At 35.7% G+C, this 16,235-nt stretch overlaps 1 protein-coding gene across 1 annotated transcript in view; it reads right to left on the minus strand.

Moving 5' to 3' along the window:
• Positions 1–1,835: 1,835 nt before the first annotated feature.
• LOC129939398 (protein patched) overlaps positions 1,836–16,235 on the minus strand; it is a 34,156-nt gene continuing 19,756 nt past the window's right edge. Inside the window, exons 2-7 of the mRNA XM_056047396.1 lie at positions 6,103–6,295; positions 5,678–6,038; positions 3,667–5,614; positions 3,384–3,591; positions 3,025–3,296; positions 1,836–2,889 (exon numbers count right to left, since the gene is read on the minus strand). Coding sequence (XP_055903371.1) covers positions 2,011–2,889; positions 3,025–3,296; positions 3,384–3,591; positions 3,667–5,614; positions 5,678–6,038; positions 6,103–6,295 — 3,861 coding nt within the window. The 3' untranslated portion in view covers positions 1,836–2,010. The remainder of the gene's footprint in view (positions 2,890–3,024; positions 3,297–3,383; positions 3,592–3,666; positions 5,615–5,677; positions 6,039–6,102; positions 6,296–16,235) is intronic.

A 16,235-nucleotide genomic window follows, 5' to 3' on the forward strand; every position in this document is an offset into this window, starting at 1 on the left:
ATGAACTGGATCCAGAAACGATTTCCAGTTTGCTGAAACTAAGAGCAGTGGTAATAGAAAGGTCAAGCCAAGCTGTTCGACAATCAAAAATTACAAGTTTTTTTTATGAAGAAGATTTAACCGAATCTAATGTTTTATTTTTAGTTTTTTAAATGAAGTGTACTCGCAATTACTGGTATTTTATGTATTTATTTTTTTGAGAATTCAATAAATGTTGAAACAGTGATTTAAAAAAATATTTTTTGTTGTATTCGATGGAGGTAAGGATTATTTTGATAATTTTAATGAGAATTGAAAAAAGTTCCAGTAATGTGAATCCCTCTAAAATCCGAAAACCCCTTGTTTTAATTAGTTCACATTATCGAGGGACTACTGTAGGTGGAATATGTGTAGACCTTACTCCAGACGGCAAGTCGAGTAACCTCAAAACAATCATGAAGGCTTCTTTTGATTGATACATTTTTTTTAAGAATCTAAACAATGTAATTTATAATAGATGAACGTTTATTGATCATTTTTATGTACATACATTTGGTCAGCGAATTCCAGAATATTTGCTTTATTACGTAAAGAAGTTCTGAGCAATCGGACAGGCTCATAATTGTGTTCTTCATTTCTCCTATTCACGTTATTAAATATTCTCACTGAAGTAAACATTCCGGTTCTTTTATTTATGATTTTGCTTTTATTTAACAATATTTTACACACAATTTATTTGCTTTGGAAATTGAATGCAAACAAACGATTTTACTCACAAAAAATCCATGAAAACAATAAAGAAATGTGATAGCTATTCAACTATCAAGTAAGCCGATTTTACCCCAGATCCTTGATTTGAAACCGGCATAAAAGCTTCTTACATGCTCATGCATAACTTTATTTACGAAATCACCAAAAACCTAATTTATCCTAAAACCAAAAATCAAAAACAAAAAATTGATGACTTTAAAAAATAATGCAGCGTTTTTGATTGTTTTATGTTTATTTATTCATTCTATTCCCAACATTCTTTGAGGTACAAGAGTTCGTTATTTTTGTTTTGTTACGTTCTTTTTTTTAATTTAATTTATTCCTTTTTTCGTATCGCGAGCAGCAGTTTAGAAAAAATATCTAAGTATCGTTAAGTTAAGAAATTTGTATGTTCAACTCAAAGATAAGACGGTGTTGCCAGATTGAGATTCTATTATTTTGTTTTGTTTTTCTTTTGTTAAACACTAAATAAATGTCATAACATTTCAGTCTTTAATGAATACAATTAATTATTGTTTTGTTCAAATAAATATTAATCTGATGAGTTTTGTTTGTCTGTTTAAATATATTTTCGTTAAAAGAAACAAAAAAAAAGTCAAACATTAATGTATGTAGGTATGTATGTGTATGTATGGATGTATGTGTTCGTGTATGTGTATGATAAAGATGGACACAAAAAAAAGAAGAAAATTTCAAGGATACAATAATTATTATTATACATACTTTATACTAAAATAATTAATAATTAAAACTTTTTTCATAATTTTTTTCACGTGGTGTCTCGTAGTAGTTCGTCCTAATATAATAAATAAATAGGTTTTATTTTGTATAAAACAACAACGTTTTTTTGTGTTTTTTTCGTTTTTCTATTTGTTATATAATAAAATTATGTATAAAACTAAAAATATAGTAAGTACATATACAAAAGAGATGATCTTCTTAAATTTACGAATAGTTAACACTCTACAAGCATAATTCTTATAATTTAAAATATATTTAAAGATTTAAAAAAAAAGAAAACATTTTTGTTTTTTAAATTATAATTATGTATAATCATTTTTAATATCTTATATTATGTACATTAATTTTAATATTAATTGTTTTTTGTTTAATACTATGCGTTCGCATTTTTCTGTTGTTTTTTGTTTTCTTTTTTTTCTCTTGTGTTTGTTTCAAAATATCAAAAAATTAGGGTTTTATTTCTATAAACTAAAATAAATAATAATATTAATAGTAGTTAATTTTGGAAAACACTTAACGCTAGCTTGTGAAGTTATAACTTCGAACCGCTCGTCCTGGTGTCACGAGCTCGACTTTGATGTTCGCCGTTGCTGTCACCTTCGTTGTATTTGAATCGGAGTGATGTGTCTCAACTGTCACTTCTGGCTGAACTACGATACTTTGTAATTCGGGATAGTTTCCACCCATGTTCATGCTTCCGCCGCCATAGTTGTTGTTCTTCGATGGACCATGGTGTTGATTGTGATGTTGATGCTGATAGTGTTGTTGTTGTTGTTGTTGATGCTGGTGTGGTGGCTGTGATTGTTGTTGATGTTGATTATGTTGTTGTTGCTGCTGCGATGGATGTTGATAATGATAATTGTTGCTGCTATTACTGCTACCGCCGCCACCACTTCCTCCACCACCACAATTCTTCTGATTCCAATCATTGTTCATTGTTATGGACGAATTCGAGGACTTCCATGATGGTGGCTCTTCAGTGATTGTTGTCAATGAAGGGTCATTGATATTCACATGTTTATGATGGTAGTGTGGTTTATTACAACGTGAACGTGATCCATTCACAATGACAGTCTTATTAGCACCGCTTCGCTTGCTTCGTGACAATATCGGTGAGGGTGTAGAAATTCGATCCGGATGCTCAAGGGGTATCAGTTCGGCTTCTGGTCCAACAATACTTAGAATTATGGGGAAGAAAATCAGACCATTGATGGCACCAACTGTCAGAACAACTAACAGTAGCCAAAAGAAATGACGTATGATAAATTCGAAGGGTGATGTTGAGAGCATGAATACAGCTAGAGCGGAAGTGAGGATACCGTGCACAAGTGGTCCCATCGATACTTGCATTGATAGTAGAACACGTCTTTCACGACTGCCGACAGAAGTCATGAAACCCTGGAAGAAAAAAGGATACATTTAATAAGTTAGAAACTTTTGAATGAGGAAAACTTGAGTGACAAGAGGAGCTGACGAAGAGTGACCAATAGCCTTTAGTAAAAGTGGAAACAAGAAGAAGAAAACGCAACTCACCAGTGATATCCGGACAGTAAAGCACACGATTAATCCAACGCCCAAGATCAAAATCACAGCTGGAATAGCTGACAATTTAATGCCAAGCAATGTCATTGCACCAAAAATTTGCACTAACGATGCCACAACATTTATAACCACCAACAAAGCCGCCCATCCGGAAAGTAACAATGCCGCAACGAGCACAAATGCGGCCGCCAACGAGCAACATAAAATCAGTGCCAAAGAAGAACGCAATGTCATGTACTGCTCCCAGAAGATAAATGGAATGCCTGCAAGAAAAATTCAGAAAATATTTTATTCAAGACTTTTCAAGTGGTTGTATGTTTTTTTTTTTTTCTTTGTTTTGAAACACTTACCCGATGGATAGTTAGGTAGGCCTTTTCGTTCGAATTTTTCACTCAAATCACGAATGTGTCCAATGAGACTCTTAATTTCGGATGTATCTGTCAGGCCGTGTAAGTAGAATGGCAGTTGGGTGTAGACAAGTGGTTGGCTCTTTGGAATTTTTAATTCATACTCGAATGGGGAATGTTCGAAGGGACGAGGTTCTGGTCGTAATTTAGCCTAAAAGAAAAAAAAATTATCAATTAATAAAGTCTTAAAAGACAAGCAAGTTTCGTTAAGTTAAGTGACACTTACCTGAGAAGCTCCATAGGCAAACATGTCATTAGTCGCCCAAGCTGACAAATAATTATAGAACGCCTTTGGGTTGATAATTCCATTTCCATCGACCAAGCGATTTTCGGTTACCAGCGTCTTGTCAATAGGATTATCCACATAGCCAGTCTGAACGAGAAGCTTATACGCCAAAATTGCATCTCCACTCGCATTACTATACCATCGTTCTTGAGTAATTCGACCTTCCCTCCTCTCCCGATCGAATGTGTCTTGTAAATTCTTCAACCAATCTCGAAATAGTGAAAGCCAGAAATCCGGTAGTCCTCCATTATCGTTCTTAATCACATGCGGAATACGCACAAAAGCCTCATGATATTGATGCAGCAACGCCTGATTATTGGGATATTCGAAATTTCCCTGTGTCACCGCATACATGCTATAGAAGCCAAACATTGATGTTTGGGCATTAAGGAACTTATATTCGTTTGTGTCTTTGGGCACTAAGTCTATTAAATCGAGGCCATCTTGAAGTTTCGTCGCCGAATAGAATCCAAAGATCAGGGTTCCTATGAAAACCATAACAGCCAGGAACTTAACCGAGCTCTTCATTAGAATCGGAGTGTAGTGTTTGTAGGCGAATTTCGATAATGAAAAACGCCACATACGTTTCTCGGAACACGATAGCAGTGCTTCTTCTTGATTGACTTGGTTGGGGAGGCCACTAACTCCTGAGCCACGATTGTTGCAGTTCTTGATGGGGAAACCCAAATTTCGAGGATTTTCATAACGATTGTTATTCAAACTTGACGAACCACTTGATGATCTCGTGGAGATGCTTGCTGAAGGTTTCTCCTTCCAGATGGGGAAACAGCAACATAAAATATCAGCCCTTCCAGCTTGTCTTCTTCGAAGATCCAGGGAAATCATAGCGGGAAATACCAACAAGGCCGCTGCCAAATTGAAACACATAACAATCGCAGCTTGAAGACAGAATGATTTCAAAGCTGGGACGGGAATGAAGACTGCAGCAAAGAAACTCCCTGCTGTTGTGACCGCACTGAAAAGGATACTTGGTCCGACCTTCTTGAGAATGTACTTGGTCTCTTCTTTGCGATTACTCTCCGCATAAGCCGCTGTTAGCATGAAGATGTGATCCACTCCTAGACCCAGAGCTAGAAATGGCACAACTTGAGTTGTAGCTGCATTGAACACAATCCCCAATAACGCACAGAGTCCAAGACCAGCTGCCGTTGATACTCCAATTAGAAGCACTCCAGCAACTCCCACAGTACTCTGTCCCTTAACCGGCTCCTTCCAACGAAGTAGAGTGCAAAACGCATAAAACACTGTCGCTGCAACTCCAATCACAATACTCAAGGGACTGGCATTGGAGAACTTAGCAAGAATATCATCCAACGAGGCCGATGAAAACACATAGATATCATAGGAATTTGATATTCTCGAGTTTTTCAGCAAGTTATCGACTTCGTTGGAGAACTTCTTTTGCCAAGCATTCAAGACTTCAGCTGCTTTCTCTGGTGTCCAGCTTATGTGATGGACTTTGTATTGATCGTAGAACGAGTCATACATTTCCTTTTCTGTCATCAACTGAACTACTGTCTGAAGTCCCTTAGCCTTCTTTAAGTGTCCAGTTCGATTCCTGATCACTCCCCCAACAATAAGCTCCTCGGGCCAGTGCATGTATTTCGTGGCGTATCCATAGCATCCTCCAGTTAGAATCGCTCCAACATCAGGTGGTGTCGTACTATTCTTATTCGGAGCCGTATCAGGACAATCGGGATTTTTCGGATCCAAACATGGTTTCTGCGTGTAGCCTGATGAGATGCCAGCCCGTTTCATGTACTGCTCCACAACTTCAATGGGGAAAGGATCCTTCATGTCGCGTTTCATAGAATGCAGGAAATTCAGTGGATTCAACCAAGCCCACTTGATACGTTTGTCCATGCCACTGAAATAGAGAAAACAAGTGTTAAACTAAATTTTCGAGAAATGCCGGTTTTTCAAAACTTACGGTATCTGCACAGGGAACTCCGGCCCCAGTAGATGACTGCCCTCCCAAAAACAATCCAATGGAGTTATTATCGAACAAGGTATAACATGGTTGAAAATCTGTTCCACCAAATAGTGTTCCTCGAAACTTGGTATTGTCGGCGTGTTGCACATATCACGCAACGTCCATTCCGTTTCGAACATATAAACTCCCACAGAAGTCGCCTTTTTCAAAACTTCTAAATGCGTTAGCAGGGCCTTCGGATGTAGGACCGAGGCATTTGGATCATGCGCCGTTTGTATAATAAGCTGATGCGTTGATGATTCTACTTCGCCAATAGCTTTTTGTGTATAAGCTAACTCATTTTCCAATCGACCACCCTCTACAAAAAGAAGAAACCAAAAGTAAGATGTATGGTCAGAGTGGAGACCTTCCTGAGAACTTACCTTGTATCCATAATTGATTTACTGTGGAATGCATTTGGGCACTTTTAAGGCCAACACAAAATGTACTGAGGACTAAAATCGCAACAAATAGCACTTTTCCGGCATGTTTCTGTACCGAATAGCCAAGGGATTGGAGGTGAGATTGAAACACTGAACGTAGGTATATCGCTGTTCGACTTCCTCTTGCTTTTCCCTGGAAATATAAAGAAGACACAAAATATAGAGATTGGTTTTGAGATTTTGAATTGAGCAATTAAATTAAGATCAAATAAAGTCTGATTTTCCTGAAACCATCATAGATAAGAGCTTCCTCTTCAGAGCAGTGTTTCGTGAGGTCTCAGACCCTCATGATTAGAATTGATCACCTATCATATAAATTCATAATATTTTTTTCTACAAAATAAGCTAAGCAACGACTTCAGATAAAATTCCATTCCCATGCTTTTAAGTTCGTTCGTTCATTCGTTTGGTTTGTTGATTGTCTCCCTCAATCAGCGACCATCAATTCCGTCGTGACACCTAATGAGGGTCACAAAACCAATTCACCTTTCCGAAAGAATTCTATCAATAAGAATAACAAAAATAATAAAAAAAAGTTTCAGTTTTACGATAAAGATTATGTCTTCTTCGAAAGCGAACATTCTATAGATACCTCGAAGATGCTCTACCTTACATAAACCTTTACCTTCCTACTAAAGTCGATGATGTTATCAATTAAAGAAGAGTTCCGAACGAGCCTGGAAATTCCCTGAATACTTTCGATAGCCTACCTAGTTTGTTCTCTTTTGCATTCTTTAACCTTTCAGAAATCCCCAAGATCGTTGGTTATATGAATGCAAAAACAAAACACAGCTTCCATTGAATCAAAAAGATATAATATCTTACAACGTATATAGGTTGGTATCAACCTTTAAAGGCATAGAATTTTTTGTACACCTATATTTATTACCCGAGAAAAAGCCTACTACACCAGCCGCCCATGTGTTTTTTTTTTCTTTTTTGACAACGAACCACCCGACCCGACCAGACCAACCAGTGTGATGGACCCATAAATGCCCAAGATTGGGTCCCATCATAAAATGAGACCTCACAAGCTCAATGCTCTTTTACAACTTTACCAACTAACCACTATATATCGCTTAGGTAGGTAAGTTATATTAAACACTATACACAATATCACAGGGCAACAACTCAATTTTCTCCGAACGCCCAATGTGCGCGCTCTTGTCTTTCGGTCATAAAACCTATACCGGTGCCTATCCCTCTGCCACACCATCACGCCATAGGCACCTTTATACTTTTTAAGCCAAATATCTTCAAAATACAACAAAAAAACATAACAGAATTACGACAGAAAAGGTATTTCATTCCATACCTAGAGGAGGAAAGGACTGAAAAATAGATAAAAACAAACTTAAATCTGAAATGAACCTCAAAGGTATCTGCACAAACAGGGACAGATTTACTAAGCCCCTTCTTCAGAGAGAGCACATTGCATTAATGAACATTGTAATTTGTGACAGTTAAAGTCACTTTTTACAACTTGAATGAAACTTGTCTCCAAATGTCAGTCTGACAGAATTTACTCTCCAGTATTCAAAATTGTTACCAGAAAGTATCCACATAAAATCCAATATTAATATTTCAAAACATCCTTTTCTTTCAAGACAATGAACTTGGCTAGTCAATTTTGACAAGTTAGCACTCGTGTAAATCTGGTAATGTCAAACTGTCACACTAAGGTTGTCTAAGGCGTTTTTCTTTTTCATTTAGTTTAGAGCAGAACTTGATCTGTCAAACAATCGATTGTTTTTCTGTTTTACATCCGAACGTTCAGAACTTCAAATTTGTGTTTCTTTCTTTCGTCTGAACGTTTTCTGAGCTTGTTCAGAGCGCACTCATAACAAATTGAATGCTTTAGTTTTTCCAGTTTTTAATCTAAGTTTTTAATCTTATTTCTTGTTCCTGTAGAAGAAAATGACAAATGTCAAATATAGACAGCTAAGTATTCAATTCTATCTCAAAAATACTTCAGAGCGCTAAAATCGCATTTTGTGCATAGGATGTTCAAACTATGTTCAGAACTCTTTTCTGAGCAAAACACGAAAAATGTCTTATAATGGTTTAGCACGTATTTAACGAACAGTTACATAAAAGCATTGAACAAAACCACTGCAACGTCAATATGAAGTTGTAGCTTGGAAATAATTCAATGTTGAACTGGTTATTTACTAGTTGATATTACCAACTATGGAGCTGCATGTTTTGTATACTATTTGTATTTTGACAGTTTTACAAAACAAAGTTGTTAGTTGCATTATTCATTATGACAGTTTAGTATTTCTCTTTTACCTTAAAAAAAAAAAGATGAAATGTCTAACAACACTTTGCTGTCATTTTCTCTTCATGCGTTAAAATGTGTCGAGCGAATAAAAAATCTCAAAATGTTTGTCAATTGTTTGATAGAAATCGTTAGTTTTGTACGTATGTAGGTTCAAAACAAATCCTCTAGCTTTGACAGTTCAGAAAGACTTTTCAGCTTGATTATAATTCTATTGAATAAGTTTTTTCTGGGAAAAAATGAAATGGCTGTCACTCTTTGTAATTTTTGTAGCTCTCAGTCAAGCAAAACAATGACTGTCATATTTAACGAATTCGTTAAGTTTACATAAAAGCATTAAACAAAACCACTGCAACGTCAAAATGAAGCTGTAGCTTTACAAATAATTAAATGTTGAATTGATTATTTGGTAGTTGATGTTACCAAATATGGAGCTGTATGTTTTGTATGTTTTGTATATTATATATTTTATAGTTTGACAGTTGTACAAAACAAAGTTTTTAGTTGCACAGTTCATTTTGACATTTCTCCATTTTGGCATTTCTCTTTGACCTTAAGAATGTTCTCTTCATGAGTCATAATGTTTCGAGCGAATAAAAAGATCTTAAAATTGTTGTCAACTATTTCCTAGAAATTGTCAGTTTTGTACGTATGTAGGTTCAGAACAATTCCTCTAACTTTGACAGTTTGGAGAGACTTTTCAGTTTGATTATAATTCCATTGAATAAGGTTTTTCGTGAGTGTATAAAAAAAAAACAGTGACAGTTGTAGCTGTCAGTCAAGCAAAACAATGACTGTCACATTTAACGAATTCGTTAAGTTAACTATTTTAAAACTGCTGTCAATTTCAGAAATTCATATTTTAAAATATATAAGAAATCTTGTACATATGAAAGACTTCGCCCTATAAAACTTGCCGCCCTAGACCGTTTCTCTATGTTAAATCCGCCTTTGTACAATCGAAGTACCAACGTACCTACATACAATTTTGTACTTCTTTTGTTGGCCTTGTTGTGTTTTTGGTCTTATGGCCTAGCTGAGTTCGCGGCATGGAACATATTTTAGCATTTCCGTGTGTGTCTACGGATAATTAAGACGTCAACCAGCATACTTTTCACAGCAGGCGGGCGGTGACGGCAGCGGCTGTAAGTGCAACTGCAACTGCTGCGACTGCAGTTTAGCGCAGCGCACAGCGCATCGACTAAACCGACAACTACGATCGAGAAACGATCGAAGATCGACGATCGACGACGACGACGCGACCGGGAGGAAATGCCGCCCTTGCTGTTGTTGTTGTTGTTATTGTAATTGTTGCCGATTTATGTTAAAATGTATGTATTTATGCGGATGTATCGGTAAACGCCCGCAGCTTGAACAACATCAGAATCTACTTAGAGAAGAGGCTGATGGTCTGTCTACATGGCGGCTAAGGCTTAGCAATGACGGCGACGACGACGACGACGTGCTACGTTACGGCTACAACGACGACAGATCGGCGCGGCGGCTGCCGTAAGTTGTGGTGGTGGCGCGTTGGAGGACGTACGGATTGGATGGCCTACACAGAAATAGCTATAAATGCTTTTGTTCGAGTTTCGTTTGAAATCGTTGTTGTTTTGTTTTTGGAATTGTTACGATGCTGCGAAAACCTTTTTTCCGTAAGTCCCTGATGTATAAGTATACATTGTTTTGTTTGTGTGTTGTATTCTTTCTCCTTTGTAACATCTTTTAACTTCTAAGAATTTGTTTTAATCTTTCCTCGTGTATTTCCACAAATCCGAAATTATAGGCCTGGCACGTTGTCGTCGAACGGTCGTCGTCGCGTCGGTCCTCAGTCATTCGTCGTATACAACTCAATTCAGCTGAACCGATCACACAGAGCCTCATTGTTTGGGATCATCACCAGGTAGGTCTTCATCGTCATCTTCATCTCTTCATACAGCTCAGCATATTCCAGTGCTTGATCATCTCTCTCGAATTGGTCTTCTGTCACAAATCACAATTCATTTCTTGAAAATTGTATTCTTTTTTTTCTCTGGATTTCTGTTAATTTGTTCTTCCGAAAATTTGTCGGAATCGTCCATAACGTCGGTGGTCTTTGTTATTAAGATATCGAAAAAGAATTTTGGTGGTTGTTAACACTTCATGTGCATATACATAGTTTGGAATGGAGAGAATGATACATTAGGGGCCAAGATTCTGGGATTTCAAGAGAAAAGAAAAGGAAATACCTACCTACCTATACCTTTGTTATTATTTGGCAAAACGATTTTGAATTTAAACGTTCCGTGACGAAAGAAATATTTTGTATTGACCACTGATGCTGTCTTGACATAGTCATGGTCTCCGTAGTCGTCATCGTGGTCGTGATCTTGATCTCTATACCTGAGTTACAGAAATTGATGTTTCAATAAACAGACATTTCTGGGATTCGATTATCCCAATCCCAGCGTACAGGTAGATGAACGACAACAATGATTGCATATCGAATCTTTTTTTTTCTTTAGAAGAAATAACCTTTTATGTATGTTTTGCACAAAATAAAATTTGGTAGGTTAGGTAGGTACGTACCATTAAATAACCGTAGATAATTTTTTAAGACGATGATGATGACATAAACGACTAATATATTTTTTTAAATGTCTCAATTTTCATGGGAAGAACGAATTTTTCGAGAGATGCTAGAAGGATGTTGCGCAAAATTGGAATAGCACACAAAAAATAGATGACTTAATTTCTTACATTGGGTTTAATTTACCAACAAGCTGGATGAACAGATGGCTGAAATTACAGCTGGTAGTAAGGTTGACGAACCCTTTGTTGTCAGGTTTAAAGACCGCAGATCTTTGATATGTTTTTTTTTTTTATTCTTTGACAAGCTTTTTAATGGTTGTCACTTCAATTAAATTTTTTATCTCTACGAGAACAATAGTTTTGACATCTAGACGTAACCTAAAGATGTAATTTGGCGGACATACAAAAGATTTATTTCGTGTTCATAGAACATCTGAAAAGAGATCTTGAAGAAACAATAAACAGAGGCTCATTTTGGAAACCTTACTTACTTACTTAAGTGGCGCATTTTGGAAACCTAAGCAAGGAAAAGTAAAGCGATGGTAGTGACCGAGTCCGTTTAGTACCCGTTCAAAAAATCGCCTATTCCAAATTTGAAAGATCTGCGAAAAATCTTTAAGCGAGTCTACACTCATCATCAGTTTACGTTTACGAGTTCAGCCTTAGGAATTCACACAACCGAGCTTCGACCTCACGTTTCGTTTGACAATCGTCTGACAGCTTGACAGCTGTAAAAAAAGTCAACAAACAAAATATAAGCCCTTTGGAGGGATGAAATAATAGAAATGTCATTCAAAGCAACCCCGAAGCAAACCCATCGTAGCGCAGACGAAGCCGAAGCTAAAGCGTGTTTGTGATTCAGCCATTATGCTTAGTGAAGTTGGCTGTCCTTTTCATATATAAAGATGTACAAATAGAACTTAGATAAATCTTAGCGGTTTAGCAATTTAAAACAGTTAAAAACGCATTGATAAATCTTTTTGAGCCTATAGTCAATAAATCACTCAGTTCATGAAAAATTTTAAAGATAATTCGATCAAATCATCGCTTTTTTGACAAGGAGTTTCCTTATGAAATGCCCAGTTCATATTTGAAAGATTACTTTGAATTTTCTCAGTCAGATTGACGAAGAAACATTTTAACCCAGCAATCAAATAAACTGTCTTTCTTGTCTTCCCTTTAAAATTGTGCGAAAGAGAATTCTTGAAAAATCGAATCATAAAAATTCTATTCCCAGATTTCTGACAGCAAATGTGAGAAAGTTTGTTTATATTCCTGAGAGTACAAAATCTTCACGATCTTAGAAATATAAACTTGCCAAATCTTTTAATTAAGTTTGTCTTAATGCCCAACTATAATAGACTTAACCGAGCTTAAGCCAGTTTAAGGGAACGAACCAATACGCAGGCTTATATGTCACTAACCATAATAGACGTTCTCCTAAGTTTCGTTAAATTCCGCTTACTTTCGCGCAATTACGCAAGAGCCATTTAAATGACTCGAGCTTAAGCAAATGTCAAATTTGCTTAAGTTACTTGAATCCATAATTGTTACTTTTTGTTTTGACGATAACTTCTGATAACTTTTCGTTCGGTTTTGACATTAGCTTACTTTCGGTTAAGTCTATTATAGTTGGGCAATTAGTTTCGTCAAATTTCTATTAAGCATTGCTTACGAAGGAAAAAAGTTCACCAAATGGAAGTTAATTTGACAGCTAAATGTACATTGAAATTGGTTAAAAAGACTATTCACATGAGCACGGCCAACAAATGAACGAATATTCGTCGAATTTGACATTTGTTTCACATGAGAGTTTTTAATTCGTCGGGAATGAAGTTCGACAAGGAGCCACAGCTAAACACCATTCACCACCGAAGCCAAAACAAGAATGATTTTTTAGGTTAAGTACGCGCGATTATTTTATTCGTTGCGAGTGGGACGCGAATTAAGTTTGACAGTTCGTAGCAACCACACTTCAATTCGTTACTACCAAACTGTTTTTGTTTTAGAGAACAAAATGCAAATTTTACCATCCTAACATTCATGTCAATTGGTTTCTTATAATTTAAATGTGTAAAATCACGTTTGTTCGTCCATTAGTTCATTCGCTGTTCGCTCTCATGTGCAAAGCCCTTAATAGTACATAGTAAAACATTTGGTCTGTTTATATTTCTAAGACATCTGAGAATTTTCCCATATATATTGACAAAGCTGGAGAATGAACTATGTAAAAAGTTTACTATTCATTTAAACTTTGTGTTCTTTTTCAATTATGCGATAGAGAGTTCTTATAAAATGGAATCAGAAAAATTCTGTCTTCAGATTACTGACAGCAAAACTGAAAAATGTTGTTTATATTTCTGAAAGTCCAAGAATCTGAAAGATCTTAGAAATATAAATTGGCCAAATTTCTTAAGGGAATTTTTCTTAGTTTCGTTCAATTTTCATTAAATGTTGATTAGAAAATAGAAAAAACGATTACATCCAATGGAAGTCAATTTGACAGTTGACTGGTGTAATAGTAGTAAATGCCAAAATTCAAAATATAAGCATTTTTTATTTGTTTATGATATTAACTTCTTCACGTATTGTTCAATTTGTCAAAATTAAGAGTGTCAGAAGTTATCAACGACTGTTCGATAGATTTGAGTCAGATTGAAGCTGACAAATTGAACACAGTACAAAATTTTGAAATGTTTCACTTGAAGCTAATTTTTGTATTTTTGTGGAACCTCGAATCTGGCAAATAAAAAATGTCAAATACAAATATAAAAATACAATGTAAACACCGCCTTAAATAAACTTTTGACTCCCTTTTGGAGCAGTAATTAAAGATTGACTGGAGAAGCTCTCAAGACTTTTGTTTAACTTTCAATTAACAAGAATCGCACATAACCCATGTCCAAAATAAGATATAAGTTCCAGGATATAGGTATAGATTATTAATTCAACTGTCAAACACAATGTGATCTTGAAATTTGTGAATTGAACGGATCTTATAGAGAATTCATTGAACTTTTTCCAATGCCTCTTAAAAAATGTGAATCCACGCAGGACATCAATTACATCACGTTTGGCCCAAAAGTGCTTTACTCCGATTCAAAATGCAAAATTCTTCTTTTAATAATCGTTTTATCAAAATAAAATCAATTAACTCGTAGACATTTTCAATTGGATGAGCGGTGATGCCAATTTCGAATTCGAATAATAAAATTAATTATTTCCGCTTCTCCGAAAAAATCAATTAATTTTTATTTATTATTATTTGTATTCATATAGACCACACACGCACTCAAAAGTTATACATACATACATATATACCTAATAGGTATGTTCGACGACCTAAAAGAATATTAAACAAAATCTCTTAACCCCTTTGAAAAGCATAAAAACCAATCAAATGACAGTTACTATTTATTACCGAAGAATATAAAATAAACCAACAACGAAAATAAAGAGCAAAATAAAATAAAGTAGGTATAATAAAGTATCTTCAATGTCGTGTGTGGGGTGAATATAAAAAATTCAAGAAATATCTACAAAATATGTAGGTATGTCGTCTACGTATACCCTATATAACTTCCACTCAACGCGAACGCATGACATTAAAATTGATAGCCATCTTCTTGGGTGGTACCCTCAGCGATTTTGATTGAACCTCTATAATCAACAACAGCAACAAAAACAACAACAACATCTACAACAAAACCAACATCGAGACCACCCAAGAGAGCTATCTGAATCTGACTGACAGTATAACTAAATACATCCCATCTACATTCAAGATATACCTACTCGACTCGCTATCTTGAATATATATGTATTGAACAAGTATTTAAATCTTTAAAAATTTTTGGCTGTTTTGTGTTGCAAAAAGTCTGACACACATGTGTACAGTGTATGCCATGGAAGTCTATCATTATAATGAAAACAATAGGCCAAAAAAAGACCCCCCACATGACATCTGTCAAAATATTTAGCGCATTGAATATGCCAAATGATTGCTGCTGCCAAACGTCTGCTGTACACATGTTCCTAGATATAGAAGTTTTCTTTTCATTTTCAGCGCACATAAATACATACATTCATATAAGTAGTCTACACGATGCGATATACGCCCGCTCCACTACTGAAGCCAATACCGACCGCTGCGCGCTGCGATCACTTCAGTTTAGAAGCAAAGTTCTGTTTCTTTACTTTTTTTTGTGTTTTATTTTAATTTTATTATTTTTGCTGTGGGAAATAAACACGAACTAGGTACCTACTACTACTGAATGGATGGGACCACCCAAGTTAAACTCTAGAAAAGTGTATATAGTCGTTTGAATGTGTCTATCGTCCGTCGTAGTTCGGTTCGACTCTGCAGGCAACCACTACCACCACCGCCGCCGCATGCCACCATAAAATAACAAAATTTAATTCAAAAACTTTACGACCGTCTAAGTAAGAATTTCACATTATATATCTACTCGTACAAACTAATTAGAATATAATGGGTTTACGGCAAAGAAGAGGGAAGAACAAACGCAAAATGTAAATGATAAATGACGTCTAACGTCATGTTGACATTAATGGCGACCTTACATAATTAAGACCCAGAGCTGTCAAACATTAAAATTAAAAAAAGGGACTGGCATAGATGTCTATTTCAGTTACAATTTTTCGTTTTCGAAAATGATTCCAAGTGGGCAACTAACAGAAATATAAATAGGAAGTAAAAGGGACTATTACAATGAAATTTTATTAGACATCATGCTGTCCCTGTCGTTCTTTCTTAATGTCTTAATGGTGATCGACCAAAAGGGACCACCAACATCGAAGAAGAAAAAACCAAAAAAAAAGAAGCATTTCAGAGATATTGATTCTAGAGTGCTCTGAGGAGAGTTTGCAGCTGCTGTTGTTCTTCGTTCCTATAGAATTTTAATACTCCATGGAGTGTATAGTTTGCTGTAACAGAGAGCAACAACGACAGCAAACAGCATATGGGGATAATGATGATAATGGTCCCTGCGGATGAAGATACAACAACATAATACCAAAATAAGAGAAAAATAATACCAACATCAACAACCAAAAAAGAAAAAATTCCAATCTTGTATATTGAAACAAGTGTGAGTGATAGAGACAGAGAGATATAGAGAGATGCCTTACCCAACATAATATCTTGTCCAGGAAGAAATAAAATTGAAATAAAAATAAAAGAGGAGCAAAATTGACTTGA

The sequence above is a fragment of the Eupeodes corollae genome, chromosome 1, assembly GCF_945859685.1.
Source record: "Eupeodes corollae chromosome 1, idEupCoro1.1, whole genome shotgun sequence".
NCBI classification, from domain to species: domain Eukaryota; kingdom Metazoa; phylum Arthropoda; class Insecta; order Diptera; family Syrphidae; genus Eupeodes; species Eupeodes corollae.